We start from the raw sequence: 17,734 nt of genomic DNA on the forward strand, positions 1-17,734 counted from the left end.
CCGTCAATGGCAGTGAATGAGTTAAAATATGTCATTCATTGAAAGTGCGCCTTATAGTGCGAAAAATACGGTACTCTTACTGGTATCAATCTGAAAAAAAAAAGTGGTATCAAACATCTCTACTAAAAAAATTTACTTAAGACAATAAACAATCCCGAACTAGTAAATATGTAACAGGAGTGACACAGTCCAAAATTGGGCTTCTCTGTTTCTTTCTTCTTTCTTTTTGGCCTAAAAGCAACAGCAGATACAAAAAAAAAAAAAAAAAAAAAGCAGTTGCAGTCTCGCAAGAGTGTTTGCCCACATAAGCTCAGCAGGATTACGTTTTGTTCATGGCAACACTGCGCCAATGTAAAGTAGGCCCAAAAGCTTGGCCCGACGCCACCGTGAATTTTAAGTGAGCACTTTCTGCACTTGACTTGTCCCACTCCCTGCACATCTCCCTTCTCCTCACCGCATCACTCCACTCCACCGGGGACATCGACACATATCACAGGGCTGTAAGGGGGGGGGGTGATATTTCTTACTTTTCCCATGTGGCAAGTCAAGCCCACCCCCTGTCAGCTAACAGCTCTATATAAGACAGCGTGAGGGCCCGATGATAAGAAGCTGTACTCAAGACAAGCCTGGCCATGCAGTGTAAAGTCCTCGTCTATGTGGTCTTGTTGCACCTCGTAAACAATGGTGAGTATTGTGATGGCGCACAAAGGCTGCCTTGTTGCTTTATTTTACTGCCGTGAACTCCGCTGAAGTGACCAGGTAACGTCTGACATCATAAGACGGACTTTTTGGAAATGTGATTTCTTTTGTAGTTGTGTTTTTCCGATGGTGTGATAAGTCTTGTGCGTACCGATGAACTGGTGTCGCGATCCGGTTTCGTTTTGGATTCAGAATGGTTCGAAAGTGGCAATATTTCATGTTTACGAATTCGTATTGTGCTAATACTTTTTGATATACTGGAGTTATATTTCTGGTTTGGTCCATACTTCATGTTGATCATTTGATTCATCAAAAATTTTCCTTAATATGCTTTAATACGGAGCAAAATAGCTCTCATTGACATTTAATTTAGTTTCTATTATAGGATTATATAATTATATACAATAAAAATGCCTACGCCTTGTGAGGAGTAAGCGGTACGGAAAATGAATGGATGAATGGAATAATGCCTACGATACCCATAATTATATAATAATATTTTAACATATTAGTATTTGTTTTTTATAATAATATAATATAAAGTATCAGCTTCAGAACATACACACTTTGTCAATAATTGTATTTATTTATTTATTTATTTATTTATTTATTTATTTATTTATTTATTTATTTATTTATTTATTTATTTATTTAACTGTTTTTTTCCCCCAATCTCTCATTGACATTTAATTTATTTGATATTATGGGACTATTTAATTACATATAATAATAATGCCCAAAGATACCAACAATTACATAATAATATATTTTTTATAATATTAATATAATAAATATAATATATAGTTTAAACTTCAAAACATGCACACTTTGTCAAGAATTTATGTATATATATATATATATATATATATATATATATACATATATATATATATATATATATATATATATATATATATATATATATATAAAAAATTCTTTTTTAATTATTTAACTTTTTTTTCCCATTTGCGGGTGTACCTAATATTTTGGCTACCAATCTGTCAACCATCTGTGACAATGTGCACGTATCTTTTTTTATTATCTCAAGTTAAAGTGAAAATGTGGGGGGGAAAAAAATCATTCAGCGTTGAAGTACAGTCAGTGCCTTGAGATACAAGTTACAATTTATTCTTTTGCCATCATCGTTAATCAACCGGAAATGCCATTAATCCATTCCAGCCATCTCATCAAAAAAAAAAAAAAAAAAAAGTTGCAATGTGTTATTTAACAATAAAAAAAATAGCACTATAATGTTGAACTTCACATGACGCAGTAAGATGCTGCGATTATAGTCTTTTTTTTTTTTTTTTATTTTAAATATACGCCTGTTAAGTATTCTTTGCGTTAAACACATGAAACAGCTCAAAAAAACTAATTATAAATGAGTCACTTGTATGTCAACGTACCAAGGTGACACCGTGTACTAAGTTGATGATAATAATTATGCTGATGTGACGCGACTGGCAAATGATTGTAATTATCATGCCACATGGAACCGCATCAGGAAGTGCGTTGAATGAGTCATAAAAGAAACACTTTGATTGTTATTCTCACCTGAAGTGTTGCGGGCCTTTTAAAAGTTAAACAACATCCGTCTTGGAAGTCTCAGCTGTCGCTCGCGCTTTACTGGCAAACAATTGGCTCACGGGACATATAAACTTTTCCACAGCACGCTTTTATGTTTGCTGACAGGTATTTATTGTGCTAGTTACTAATTAAGCTCGTCAACGGGAAGAGGTGACTTTATGTTCACTCGAGATCAAAAAGAAAGAACTTAACGAAAATTCTCTCGGTGTGTTTAAATAGCACGCCTTCAAGATGTTTTTGGCATTATGTTTTTATTTATAATTATTCACCAGCCACTTCATTGGGTACACCTAAGTACGCCTTTACAAAGATCATAATGGCAGTGTCAGAAAAGTATTTATTAAATTTATGATTGTTATTGTGGTTTGCACAAGTGTCAAAGTACTATTTAGCTACGTGATTCTTTTTTTATGCGTTCTTGATTATTTTCCAAAGGCAAATATTTTAGGCAAAGCTTGTTTTGGCAGGTGTCCATAATAATGTGGTGAGTGCAGTTGCCTGTAGAAAAAAAAAAAAAAAAAAAAAAAAAAAAGTCTATTAAATATGACTAAGAATTCAGGACGCTGATAGTGAGCCGTCAGGCTTCCTGTTCTGTTTGGATGGGTTAAATGAGTATGACTTTGAGATTTGTTGATTTTGTGGTTTACTATTAAGCCACAAAACCATCATACCACTGCTACTAAATTTCTTCTTGCTGATTTTTACTCCAAAATGTCCATTTTGTCTTTGCACAGCGTCCTCCGTTGACATCCAAGCCAGACCGAAGACAAACGTCAGCCTCCCTTGCAACGTGAGCCTGAAGTTGGACGAGGCGCTGGTGGAGGTCGACTGGGTGAGCAACGGCTCAGGCGTCGCCTCGTTCAAGAATGCGACCGCGCGGATAAAAGATGGCTTCTTTTGGACCACGGGCCATTTCCTCAATGGGGACTTTTCAGTGACCGTCCTCGACGTCAGCCTGAGCCTGCAGGGGGCGTATGAGTGCACAGTCCGCTACGAGTCCGGAATGCTGCTCTCAAGCACGGTTACACTCAGCGTGATTGGTATGTTGATTTTTTTTTTTTTTTATGTCTGGATGTTATTTCACAGGCAACATTTTTTTTAATATAAAAAAAAATAGACCAAGCAGCATTAGAGGTATCATATCAGTCAGAAAAGGGTACAAAAATAATTTCCAAGGTCAAAATTGATGAAAGGTTGAGAAGAAAACTAGGCAGGGTGGCTGCCAAGAGGCTGACAGCAAAATTGAAGGAGCTGCAGGAATTTCTGGCAAGTACTGGCTGTCTGGTTATGTCTGGGCTATGGGGTAAGGTTGGCAAAAGGGAAGACTTTTCTTCTGAAAAAAAAACAAAAACAAACACTTGGAATGTGTTATTTAATGCCAGCTAGCACAGAACCTTCAGGCTTGTGCTAAAAAAAAAAAAAAAAAAAAAAGAAATGTTAGGAAAAGCCTACCAGAACATCTGAGCTTTTGGAGGGTTTAAATGGTGGCATATGTGTGCTTACACCCATTTAACATGAGTTTGTAAATATAACTAAACCAGTAACTAACTAATAAGTAAAAGTAAAAAAAATGTATGCGGAGAAAAAAAAAAGTCAGGAAAAGCCTACTAGAACATCTTAAAGTTATTTGAGGTTAATCAGAGGCACTTTAAATGGCAGATGTGTACTGACTACCATTTAAAATTAGTTTGTAACTGTAACAAAATTAGTAACGGTGACTAAGTGAGAAGTAATGACAGCAAAGTAAGGGGAAATATGTCAGGAAAAGCCTACTAGAACATCTGAAAATTATTTGGGGGGTGAATCAGTGGCACAGATGTGTGCTGAGTACCAGTTTGTAACTGTAACAAAATCAGAAAGTAACGAACAGATAATTAACCACAACAAAGTAAAATCAATAAAATAATGTCAGAAAAAGCCTACTAGAACATCTTAAAGTTACTTGACGTTAATCAGAGACACTTTGAATTGTGGCAGATGTGTGCTGACTCCCATCAGTTTGTAATCAGCACCTGCAACTAAGTAAAGAAACTCTACAGTAAAGTAAGCAAAAAATGTCAGAAAAAGCCTACTAGAACATCTGAAAGTCATTTGTGGTGAATCAGAGACATTTTAAATGGTGTCAGGTGTGTTCTGAGTCCTCTTTATCATGAGTTTGAATGCGTTATTTTGGTCAGTAGTTACTTTATGACTTAAAAAAAAAAGGTATTTAAAGAGGGGTGTGTAGACTTTTTATATCCATTGTGGCTTGCTCTGACCATCCAAGTTTTACAATTCACTGCCAAAGTCAGAATGTAGCCATTCGAACCCGATTTTCCTCGCCAGTCTAATTCCGAGGCCTGAATTTTCCTCACCAAAGTAGAAAAAACCCCAAAGCTCAACATTTCAGTTCTTCCTTCCTCCCCCTCCGAAGCGCCCCCATCCGTATCCGTCCCCCCGCAATGGTTGCTGTTGGGGGCGGAAGGCCAGCTGGAATGCCGCGCCGATGGCTTCTACCCTCCACCTGTGGCGTTCACCTGGACCCGAGACGGCCAAGTCATTCAGTCCAGCAACCCGCAGGACGGGGAGAAAGCGCCCGATGGCTTCTACGGAGCTGCGGCCAACCTGACCTACTACCCGACACGATGGGACCACAACACCACCTTTGGCTGCAAAGTCAACCACAACGGAACCAATCATGAGATCAGCTTTCGACTCAACATCACCCGTGAGTGCAATAAGTGTTCCCTCGTTCAGCCTCCGCAGTCTCGCTGTTTTGCAGTTTTTTTTACAGCGTGCTTTTTGGTTTGTTTATTTTTTTTATCTCTCGAACCCTACGTCCGACCGGGGACATACAGGCGCCCGTAGATTCGTCTCAGCGAGACCTTTCCAACGGCGTATGTCCCGTCGCTCCACGACATTCCGGAGATAGAAAATATACACTGCAGTGCTTTATAATAAGTACATAAAAAAAAAAAAACACTTTTAATGGAAAAAAAAAATACAAATGATGACTGTAAAAGCATTCATAATAAACAAAAAAAAAATACCAAAACGAAAAATGAAAAAATATATATACTGTGCTGTATAAGTAAAAAAATTAAATAAAATACTTTTAATGGATAAATGAATGTAAATGAAAAAAAACATAAATGATGACTGTAAAAGCATTCATAATAAACTAAAAAAAAATACCAAAACAAAAAAACATATAAATACATATACTGTGCTGTATAAGTAAATAAAAAAATACTTTTAATGGATAAATGAATGTAAATGAAAAACACATGAATGATTAATGAAAAAGCATTCATAATAAACTATAAAAAAAAACATACCAAAACAAAAAAATATATATAAATAAATGAAAAAAATACATACTGTGCTGTATAAGTAAAAAAAAAAAAAAATAATAAATAAATAAATACTTTTAATGGATAAATGAATGTAAATGAAAAAAAACATAAATGATGACTGTAAAAGCATTCATAATAAACTAAAAAAAAATACCAAAACAAAAAAACATATAAATACATATACTGTGCTGTATAAGTAAATAAAAAAATACTTTTAATGGATAAATGAATGTAAATGAAAAACACATGAATGATTAATGAAAAAGCATTCATAATAAACTATAAAAAAAAACATACCAAAACAAAAAAATATATATAAATAAATGAAAAAAATACATACTGTGCTGTATAAGTAAAAAAAATAAATAATAATAAATAAATAAATACTTTTAATGGATAAATGAATGTAAATGAAAAAAAAACATAAATGATGACTGTAAAAGCATTCATAATAAACTAAAAAAAAATACCAAAACGAAAAAACATATATAAATACATATACTGTGCTGTATAAGTAAATAAAAAAATACTTTTAATGGATAAATGAATGTAAATGAAAAACACATGAATGATTAATGAAAAAGCATTCATAATAAACTATAAAAAAAAAACATACCAAAACAAAAAATATATATATAAATAAATGAAAAAAATACATACTGTGCCGTATAAGTAAAACAAAATAAATAATAATAAATAAATAAATACTTTTAATGGATAAATGAATGGAAATGAAAAAAACATGAATGATTAATGAAAAAACATTCATAATAAACTATAAAAAAAACATACCAAAACAAAAAAAATATATATAAATAAATGAAAAAAAATACATACTGTGCCGTATAAGTAAAAAATAAATAAATAAATAAATACATAAATACTTTTAATGGATAAATGAATGTAAATGAAAAAAAAAACATAAATGATGACTGTAAAAGCATTCATAATAAACTAAAAAAAAATACCAAAACGAAAAAACATATATAAATACATATACTGTGCTGTATAAGTAAATAAAAAAATACTTTTAATGGATAAATGAATGTAAATGAAAAACACATGAATGATTAATGAAAAAGCATTCATAATAAACTATTAAAAAAAAAACATACCAAAACAAAAAATATATATATAAATAAATGAAAAAAATACATACTGTGCCGTATAAGTAAAAAAATAATAATAATAATAAATAAATAAATAAATAAATACTTTTAATGGATAAATGAATGGAAATGAAAAAAACATGAATGATTAATGAAAAAGCATTCATAATAAACTATAAAAAAAAACATACCAAAACAAAAAATATATATATAAATAAATGAAAAAAATACATACTGTGCCGTATAAGTAAAAAATTAATAAATAAATAAATAAATAAATACTTTTAATGGATAAATGAATGTAAATGAAAAAAAAACATAAATGATGACTGTAAAAGCATTCATAATAAACTAAAAAAAAACATACCAAAACAAACATACTGTGCTGTATAAGTTAAAAAAATAAAAAAAAAAAAATACTTTTAATGGATAAATGAATGTAAATGAAAAAAACATAAATGATGAATGAAAAAGCATTCATAATAAATGAAAAAAATACCAAAATGAAAAAACATACATAAATATATATACTGTGCTGTATAAGTAAAATAATAATAATAATAATAATAATAATAATAATAATAATAATAATTTTAATGGATAAATGAATGTAAATGAAAAAAAATGTAAATGATGAATGAAAAAGCATTCAAAGTAAACTTTAAAAAAAATACCAAAAGGAAAAAACATATATAATAAATGAAAAAAAATATAAATATACTGTGCTGTTTAAGTACATTAAAAAGAATACTTTTAATGGATAAATGAATGTAAATGAAAAAAGAAAATCTAAAAAATCTAAAATCTAAAAATCACATAAACAAAATATGAGTCACGAGTTCCGATTCGCACCCCTGACACTGAAATTAAAACAAGGTCGGCTGTATTGATTCAAGCCATGCGTTCTGTTTTTGTTTGCGTGTCACATATGAAATAAGAGATGCCAATCATGCCATGACATCTTTCTAACAATCCAACCGGTTAACACCGGAACAAATTTCAATGCAAATGACAGACTTCAAGATTAAAAAGTTAAACATGGGTAACTATCTGAACCAGATCAAGATCAAACATTCCAGGATATCCCAGCCGGCCGGTGCCAGCTGATTCCGGACTCCGCCTCATTGCTGCTGTTTTTCAGATTTCAAGCTTTTAGACTCTGTCAAGTGAAAATAGATTTGGTTTCTAAATACATTTTCGTGTTTTTCAATGTTGCCAGCGCCCCAGTAAGGAAAGTAGCTATTGGCTGTCCTAGAATGACGTCTTTGTCTAATTTGCATAATTTGCATGTAATATAATGGACGCTGTTGGAAAAAGGAATAACGTTGTGTTGCTAAAAAATGTCACCAAAAAGCTTTGGAAAGATTTAGCGCTAGAAAGTCGCCCAGTTAGCAACACTGCTGTGTTTAGATAATTGCTGAAAGTGTGTAAACATGACTAAAATAAGCCCCTTTCCTACTATATAAATACTTACGCGCCTTTTTTAAGCTTCCTGGTGCAATTGTGACGTTCAGTTGGCTTGCTAACCATTTTAGAGCGCCTCGTCGTCAGCAACGAGTGCATGCATGTCACGCAGAGAAAGACGGAAGAGTGAGTAGGGGGGAATTTTTATTCTTTTTTTTTTAAAGTGTGATTTGAAAGCTAGCATGTGGATCACAGCTTTGGGCCAGCTGCTTTAGAGTGCCTCGTCGTTGTGCTTGGAAAGGCCCTTAAGGGCTTTAAGCAGCTATATTTAGAAGCATATTTTGTATGATATCATATTTTGAACCACAAGACTTAAAAGTACTCATAATAAACGGATAAATTGTTCAAATTGACAATCTGAAACTTTTTTTTCATTTCCTCTTTGTCTTTTAATTCTCATCAATGATGCGTTCAATTCTGCCCCCCATCAGACTCCCCCGCCGTCAGATTGTCAGCCGTCCCTTCGCCTTCCGCCAACAGTCCGCTCACCCTCTCCTGCCACGTGGAGAGCTTCTACCCGGAGGAGATGTCCGTCTCCTGGCTGCAAAACGGCACCGTCCTACCGGACCCGCCCGGCACCGAGCAGAATCCGGACGGGACGTTCAGAACCGAGCGCTACTTCACTTTGAGCCATGAGCAGCGGCAGAGAGGCGGGGAAGTGCAGTGCGCCGTCAACCAGCCCGGAGTTGTGCAGCCAGCCCGGGCTTCAGCGTACCTGGAAGAACTGGATCCACAAGGTGACATTTTCGATTGTAAATCCTGGACCAGCCCTGTATAGAATTGCACACGCCTTTCAGTAGCTCAGAAAGGGGAAAATATTTACAGTATGAAGGCATACTTATTGGCAAGACTAGGCATAACATCCTTCCATTATCTGATGTGATAACTGTAATTAATTCATTCAGTGCCATTGACGGATATAGACGTCAAAAATCCTTTTTATTTTATTTTTTCTATGAAAGAAATTCTATTTTAACTGTGCTGGCAGTGAATAAGTTAACACAGTATTTTAGTTATGTGAAAGGATAATACAGGCGCGCATAGGGCTGAATGATTTTGAAAAATAACTTAGTTGCGATTTTTTTTTTTCACCTCTCACTATTGCGATTACGTACGCTCGGCGTAAAAACTGGCACATCCTCATTTTTTTTGCCGGAATTTGGCAGACGCGAAGCCTCGCTGGGTGTTCCAGCAGACCAAGGGCGTTTGCTGTGACACGCCCCCAGTGCACCTGCCAATTTGCTGGCAGGGTAGTAGAAAGCAGGTCTAAGTTGTGGCGCCGGTTGGTGGATTTGATCCAGGTGCTGAGGCAGACATATTCGGTGCTTCGCTGATATGTATGTTGGATTTCATCATAAAATATTAGGGTATACCATGGTGTAGATCAGCGGTATTCAAACTACGGCACGGGGGCCGTTTGCGGCCCGTCATTCATTAGTTTAGTGCAATACAGGGCTGTGGGCCACCCAAAAATTTGGAAAAACACTTCACTATTTTCAAGTTTATCAAATTCACCAGAAAATATAAACAATATTTAATTGCTTACTTGATTGATTTAGCGTGTTTAATAAACTTAAGTTGAATACATACAATGTGGCCCATTCCTGCATTTTTTTTATTTATTTTTTTTTGTAAATTTGGACACCTCTGATGTAGATAAAGCTATCTAAAATTTAATTTAATTTAATTTAATTTAATTTAATTTAATTTAATTTAATTTAATTTAATAAATAAAATAAAATAAAATAAAATAAAATAAAATAAAATAAACTACATGTCCTGCGATTGGCTGGCAACCAGTTCATGGTGTACCACGCCTGCTGTCCATAGCCAGCTGAGATGGGCTCCAGCATCCCCCACGACCCTTGTGAGGAGCAAGCGGTTCAGAAAATGGATGGATGGATGGATGGATGGATGGAAATACACGACAGACAAGTAAACTTAATTGAACCTTAGTGCTTTTTGCGCAACCCGGATCGTGTGACATTTTTCACAACATTCCTAAGAAGGTGTTGAAAGGCCAATTTGACAACAGGTGTTTGTAATAAAAACAAAAACAAGCAGACACAGTCATACCTGCATGCCTTCATTACTTCAAGCGGCTTCTAATCGCAACTCATCTCGCCTTCGTGATGAGTGGACCTTATCATGAAATCAACTCATTTGTTTGTCAGGTAACGCCTTAAAGCATGAGTAGAATATTTTTCATGATTGTGTCGTGTTCTTCTGCAGATGAGGCACCAGTGCTCACGAAATCTGCGAAGGCATCCGTGGCAATGATGTGTATCTCGCTGGTGCTTGTCTTCCTGTTGTGCTTTGGCTTTTCTTGGAGGCGAAGAGATGGTGAATATTTTCTTTTCTTTTTTTTTTCCTTTTTTATCGATTCATCTGTCGATGTTTTTGTTTCTATGCTTTTAATGAAAACATGACACTATTTCAAATTGCCATAAATAATTATATTAAAAACTTATTTACTCGCAAAAACGTATAAATACGTTCTATTTTAAATATTACCATGCTCCCAAAGATGTATTTATACGTTTTGGCTTTGATGCAGCCTCTGAACCGAAGCGAATGCTTGAAGCAATGGTAGTTATTACAAAAATGGCCAGCAGATGGCAGCAGAGCATAAGAGATCAAAAAGCTCTTTTACCCACTATTTTAAACTTAGCCATATTCTAATGCTAATTGATGCAACATGGAAACAGATATAAATGTACTTTTTTTTCCTGATAAAATAAGAGTCTCTAATCTTTCTTTTGGTAGATTCCATGTTTTTATAGCAGTAGGACACAATATTTTATGGGCCTTGCAAAATCTGTCAAAATCCAGTAAAACAGCGAAAATGTCGTGGGAGATTTAGATACTGATTTGGTTTGTATCGTGTAAGAAAATAGGGAAAAAAGGTTGATCTTTTTTTTTTTTTTACAAAGTGAAAGCAAATGTATTTATTTATTTATTTATTTATTTATTTATTTATTTTGATTTGACACAAAGATTATCAGCTTTCATGGAGGACTAAAGAAATCAGACTGTTGAGAAGTTGAAAATTCCAAGCATTTTGGACAATTTTTAATTAAAAAAAAAAAAAAAATATATATATATATATATATATATATATATATATATTTATTTATATATATATTTATTTATATTTTTAGAAAAATGCCATATCTTTCTCACAACCGTCTTTTTTGGCTATGTTAATATTTATTATTTTAAAAAAAAAATGGCCAATATTAATCAGATTTAAAACTAAAGTAGTCGCTTAGTTGTTATAAAAGTTAAAAAAGTTAAAAGCTAAACTGTCACGTGTCATGTCTCTCCGCTGTCAATCAGAGAAGCAAAAGTCTCTGGCGGTCTCGGGAATCATCCTCCCTCCTCGCATCGTGGTGGGTCAAAAGGGCAGAGTGAGCGTGAGTATCGAAGGCAGGAGGGTGGACCGGGTCCAGACCGCGTGGTTCCTCAATGACACGCCAATCTCCGACACCTCCCTCACAGGTAGGAAAGTCACGCCAGGAGAGTTGACCGTTTGCATTGCGGGAATGCGAAACAGCATTCAGACTAATGCCTCTTTTATGACATAAGGAAAAAATACGTGTTAAGTTTAAGTACCTCAGTTGATAGACACTTATTGTTTACATGCCATCATTCAACTGCTGAGCTCTTCTGAGATTTGTTGCTAGTCAAAACAACAGAGACAAAGGGTGTAATCCAGGGTTTTTCAAACTGGGGTACAGGGCTGCTGGGTGTCCACGAGCTGTAACTTCAGGGTCCAGCTCTTCACTGTTTCATGTACAGCACTTTGAATACAGCAATGCCTGTTTTTAAAGCACTTTGTAAATCAAGTTGAGTTGAGTTTTATTTATCATGTACAGTGGTACCTCTACTTACGAAATTAATTGGTTCTGGAAGAAAGTTCTTAAGTAGAAAAGTTTGTAAGTAGAGACGCATTTTTCATGTAAATGCCCTAATCCGTTCCAAGCCTCCCAGAATTCAGACATAAATGTTTTATGAAGCATAAAAATGCATCAAAACATGTAACAAATACATGTTACAATTAGATTATTGCACAATAAATGAGAATTGCGCATAATGTAAAAAACAAAGATTAAAAATGATGGTCATTTACCTTTTTAACTGCTTGTCCTCATCGTTTTTTGCCCTCTTTGGTTCATGTTCTCCTCTCTCAGGAGTGTTTTTTTTTTTTTTTTTTTTTTTTTTGCCTGGTGTTTTGTAAAGAACTTATCCATGGATGTTTGCTTTTTTTTTTTTTTTTTTTTTAAACAATCCTTCGGAAATGTCCAAGGCAAACATCATCTTAGTGAGCAAACGCCCGACTGGTGAACACTTTTTCTGGGCGATTCTTTTTAAACAAATTCTGAAACTTCATGGAAACTTCCGGCATGGCGAGGCATCTTTTTCCCAAAAAAAGGCCCGTCTCGTCGCAATTCAAAACTTACTGTGCCTTCATCAATCACCAATTGTTGTATAGACACCGATCTAGTATCTAGGCTCATAGATACCTATGGTAGGAAATAGCCATAGCCGAAAGTATGTTGTGTTCGGTAATTTTTACCTTTCGTATCTAGAAATTTCTTTCGTAACAAGAGGCAATATTTTCCCGTTGAGGCGTTTCGTAACTCGAAAATTTCGTATGAAGAGACGTTCGTAAGTAGAGGTTCCACTGTAATATGATTTAATGCTTTTAATGATTATTATTGACTGACACTCTATACGCTTTCTTGCTATTCACCTTCATTCTGCTAACAAATGTCCAAATGTAGGGACGTCCAGAGCAAACTTTAACTGCCTCTATACCCCCCTAACCACCATCCATCTGCCCTACGGCCTAACTCTCACCTCCCCAGCACCGGAGAAAGGCCCTTTGCTTCCCTCTAGAGGAGAGATGGGTTACTACAAGCTGCACTGCCAGGGGCCCCTGCACTCAACAGGAAGCGGAGTCCAGCAGCTGGTCTCGTCGCTGACCTTCATCCCGCAGATTTCCATCCACAAGGGGGCCGTTTTTAAGTGCCAGGTTTCCTACGCAGGCAAAGACAAGATTGTGATGGAGAGAGCGTCAGAGAGGTTCACGGTTCTTTGTAAGGAGTTTGTAGTCGTTGGTTTGCACGCACTTTTTTTGTTGTTGTTGAAGAAATCACACTGATTTTGTTTGTGAATTTTACCCTTTCAGCTGCACCAGAGGTTTCTGAAATTCAGCTGGCAGAAACGCCAGACAACTCAGGTGAGGCAGATGTATTAATGGGACCTCTGGGATTGACTGACAATACTGTACTATAATATTATAGATATAAAATTTGGGTTCATAATATAGAAATGTACTTATTGTTTTCTTAACCGCTTGCTACTCGAGTCGTGGGGGTGCTGGAGCCTATCCACAGCTGGCCGGGCAGTAGGCGGGGTGCACCCTGAACTGGTTGCCAGCCAATTTCAGTTCAATGAAAATATAACATTAAATAATCATAAATACAGTCAATCAAGTCATAAATTTACATTTATTAGATTCATTTCACTGTTTCTTCCTGTACTCGGTTGCCTCCTCTTGTTATGATGTGGGTCAAATTGGCTCATGTCATGGTTTAAAAATAGAGAAAAAATATTTTTAAAAGTTTAAATAAATAAATACATAAATAAATGCAGGGTTTTTTTCATATATATATATATATATATATATATATATATATATATATGTATGTAAATGTATCATATGGCCTAGTCCATCTCTCAATTAAAACAAAAATAAAAAAAAATAAATCAGTGGTCCTCTGAGGCTTAAAGTTTGCCCACCATTGGTTAACTTGTGCTTAGTTAACTAGTTAACATGGTAACAATAATTTTTTTTAAATGGCTTATCTTTTAAAAAAATAAGGGCATTTCTAAGTTACCATCAAACTTTTTAATTGTTGTTTACAGTCTATGTACATAATGCCACTGTATCTTTTTTTTTCCAGGCTTACACTGTGCTCCCCTTTGGGAGCATGGCTCAAGTCTTTTTTTTTTTTGTAGGTGTTTTTATTGAGATCGATTTTTAAATTTTACGGTGTATTGAGTGTCTAGAAAGTCTCCTCTAATAATGTATTATTATTATTATTATTATTATGTTCCGTTTGTCCGGTCTCCCTCTGTTGTTCATTGTTTTTCCATCTTTGATTTTAAATGCAATTCCCGCTCTGCAGACGTCATCAGCATGACCGTACGAGCGTCCCATTTCCACCCGGACGTCATCACCTTTCGCTGGTTCTGCCAGGGGGGAGAACTGAGCCCAGTGGCGTCCCAGGCCTCAACCTCCCCTCGACCCAATTCCGAGGGCTTCTTTTCAGCGTCCAGTCAGTGCAAACTGCCCCGAATTGAACTGGAACAGGGGGGCACCAGAGTGTGGGTCAGCGTTCATCACATCGCCCTCAAGCAGCCGGTCACTCGGGAGACCAGAGGTCAGAGAGGAGAGTGAGCACGGCGTTCGCTGTTCAACATAAATATCCACATCCTGCTTTTTTTTCCCACGCAGGCTTCATCAAGCAGCCACGCGTGTCCGACATCTCATCCGCCACCTCAGCATCCGACCAGATGCTGACCCTGGGGTGCGAGATCACCGATTTCTACCCGCCTGATGTTACGGTCACTTGGCTGAAAGTGAGAGAGGGCGAGCGAGATGACAGCGAGGACGAGGTGATGGAGGGCGGGGAGCTGTGGGGCCCCGTGGAGATTCACTCCAGACTCTACAGGACCACGGCCACTTTGAGGGCCGCCAACAACCGTGAGAAAAAACAGCGAGGGGGAGGGATCAAATGCAGAGTCGAGCACCTTTCCCTACAAGAACCTATTGAGAGGCTTTGGAGAAATGTTGACATTGGTAAGAATGAATCACTCTCTCTTTTCTTTTTCTTTGTACCTTTATTTATTCAAGGAGGGGTGATGACGCTCTTATTGGGAACAATTAATACAATATGAATGCAGTGTGTAAACATGGAACTAATTTCAAAAGGTTCAATAAAGGCTTTCATTTGTTTATGTTATGTTTTAAAAGATAACTTAAGATAGATTTAGCTATTTTTTTTGTAACAACAGTGAAATCAATATTGAGAAAATAGCAGTGGTTCTAAAATAGACCCTTGTGGAACTCCAATACAGATAGATATACATAGCTAAATAGACTCAAATTGATTGGTCATTAACCATCATTCAGATGTGGCAAAAATACTCGCACTGTGTATGTAAGTACAGATGTAGATGTGTAAAAAAATAAAAAATAAAAAAAATAAAAATAAAAAAGACTAGAAAAAGTAGACGTACTGACTTCTAGCAAAGTACTTATATACAAACTAGCCCTGTCTCATCTATACACGCCACAAGTTGAAGTACATTTGTTTACATGCCTGACGCAATAAAATTCCTCCCCTCAGTTCAACGTACTTGCTTAGCAAAAAGATGCCGCCAGATGGCGCCAAATCACCCTTTTTATATCTACTATGGCTAATTGCGATTCTCCGCTTGTTTTGTAATCTTTCTGTAATACTATAAGATGGCACAAGATGGTGCCAAAGCACATCGATGACTAAAATAGTCATGGTCAAGATCAGCAAATGCGACTGTGTATTTTTTTTATATCCATCTATCCATTTTCTTGACCGCTTATTCCTCACAAGGGTCGCGGGGGGTGCTGGAGTCTATCTCAGCTGGCTCTGGGCAGTAGGCGGGGGACACCCTAGACTGGTCGCCAGCCAATCGCAGTATTATTTTGTATTTGTATATATATATATATATATATATATATAGTTTAACTCCTATGTAAGTCATTCATATTCAAGGGTAATGTAAGATGAATTTAAAATTATATTTTGGATCATAGTTTGTGGTATACTTACCATATAAACAATTAATATAGACAATTATAAACATTTTTAGAGGGGCATCAACTATCACGAAAATTAAATTATAAAACCCGATAGAATTTCACTGAAATCACTGCTTAGTTCGTTAAAATAAAATAAAATAAAATAAAATAAAATAAAATAAAATAAAATAAAATAAAATAAAATAAAATAAATGCTAAAAAGAAACAGCACCATCTAGTGGAGTAAGGGCAGACTGCAGATTCATTCCTCTTACTTTTTGTATTAAACTACAATGGCAAACCGTTTTTCATTGACTTTGACACGTTGCGTTCCAAGTTGCTCCCAGCATCCCTTCATCCATTTCGGTGTGCTGGAGCAGCGAAGGAGTGGGCGTATTCTCTCTCCTGTTGAAGGGAGGTCACCCTAAGGTCAAGTTACTGTGGACGGCGGGCGGGACCACCCTATCGCCGCTGGAGTCCAATGAGACGGAGGAGATCGGAGATGATGGCCAGAGGGAGCTTAAAAGTGTGTGCGCCCTCGAAAGGTCTACACAAGCACTCAATCGGAGCAAGAAACGGAGGAACGGACGTGGAATAAGTAACGTTACATCCAATGACATACCTAATATAGTGTCCAGGCCACTCTCATTTAATGTCTCCATTTCAGAAACCAAAGCAGCTGTCACATATCCGGACACCGAAGGGATAGCGTACATCGACGAGAAAGTGGAGGGAGAGAACAATAACAACAACGAGGAAAAATACGAGGAAACAAAGTCATCAGATGGGGACGAGGGCAGTGAGGACGATGACGACGATGAACGAGAGTTGGACTCGGGAGCTTTATACATCAACAGAGTTAATTTGACCAAGGGGAGCAGGGAAAGCGAGAGAGCTCGCCTGAGAGTTGTTGTGGAGCTCACACACCCTGCACTCAAAATTCCCGTTTACAGAAGCTGGACAGGTAAGACAACACAGATCCACCGTTTGCTTATTAAATTGCAATATTTTGATGTCACTATATGCGTTCTAATTTTCTTCACATCTTCCTGTCTTTCAGAGCCCAATGAGGAAATATCTTCCATGTAAAAATCCTGACAGTTACAAGAAGCATTGAAGTATCTCCATTTACATATTTTGTACACGTTTTAGGAAGTAATATTCAATCTAGTTTTTATATTTGTCGTTGAGGAAAGTTGTTGCTTCCAGTAGTTTAGGTGTTTATTTATTATATTTCTCTCTTGATGATTTGCAAATGTGTGTATTTTTGTACAAATATATTTTACCATAAATTCTTATGATGTAAATTACTATATAATTTAGCAAATAAAATCTGACTACAATTTGGAGTGGAAATAAGTCTACTATTGTGTTGTTGTTTTTTTTTGTTTTATTTTTTTGTCACCATGCAAAACTGATGTCGGTCATTGAGTTACTTCTCATTTCATATTAAACTCATAGTTGTTTTTTTTCCTGATACATGACCGCAGTGCATTTCACAGCGGTCAAAATACAGGATGCTGTTTTTAAGTTCCTCTTGTGCAAAAGACCGACTGTGAAAAGGTAGTTACATAATGTGATGTGGTAAAGCGCGGTGGTGTTCATGAGAAACAAACTCGGTGGCCACAACATTAGGTACGCCCGAGAAACCGTGTTTCTCTATTTTGTCCCTCATTGACCGCCAGGCG

At 35.9% G+C, this 17,734-nt stretch overlaps 1 protein-coding gene across 2 annotated transcripts; it reads left to right on the forward strand.

Moving 5' to 3' along the window:
* The first annotated feature begins 429 nt into the window (after positions 1-429).
* On the forward strand, positions 430-17,389 carry LOC144004608 (uncharacterized). 2 transcript variants are annotated; one of them, XM_077501934.1, is made up of 13 exons: positions 430-684; positions 3,021-3,326; positions 4,700-4,993; positions 8,626-8,931; positions 10,427-10,537; positions 11,534-11,695; positions 12,982-13,296; positions 13,389-13,439; positions 14,392-14,646; positions 14,721-15,065; positions 16,384-16,644; positions 16,714-17,010; positions 17,107-17,389. In XM_077501934.1, the coding sequence occupies exons 1-13, from the start codon at positions 633-635 to the stop codon at positions 17,133-17,135; spliced, it is 2,784 nt and encodes a 927-aa protein (XP_077358060.1). In that variant the 5' UTR covers positions 430-632; the 3' UTR covers positions 17,136-17,389. The 2 variants fall into 2 exon arrangements, with proteins under 2 accessions (XP_077358060.1, XP_077358061.1); XM_077501935.1 differs by having other exon boundaries at positions 13,066-13,296.
* Positions 17,390-17,734: the final 345 nt, after the last annotated feature.

The sequence above is a fragment of the Festucalex cinctus genome, chromosome 17 (genome assembly GCF_051991245.1).
Source record: "Festucalex cinctus isolate MCC-2025b chromosome 17, RoL_Fcin_1.0, whole genome shotgun sequence".
Classification (NCBI taxonomy): Eukaryota; Metazoa; Chordata; class Actinopteri; order Syngnathiformes; family Syngnathidae; genus Festucalex; species Festucalex cinctus.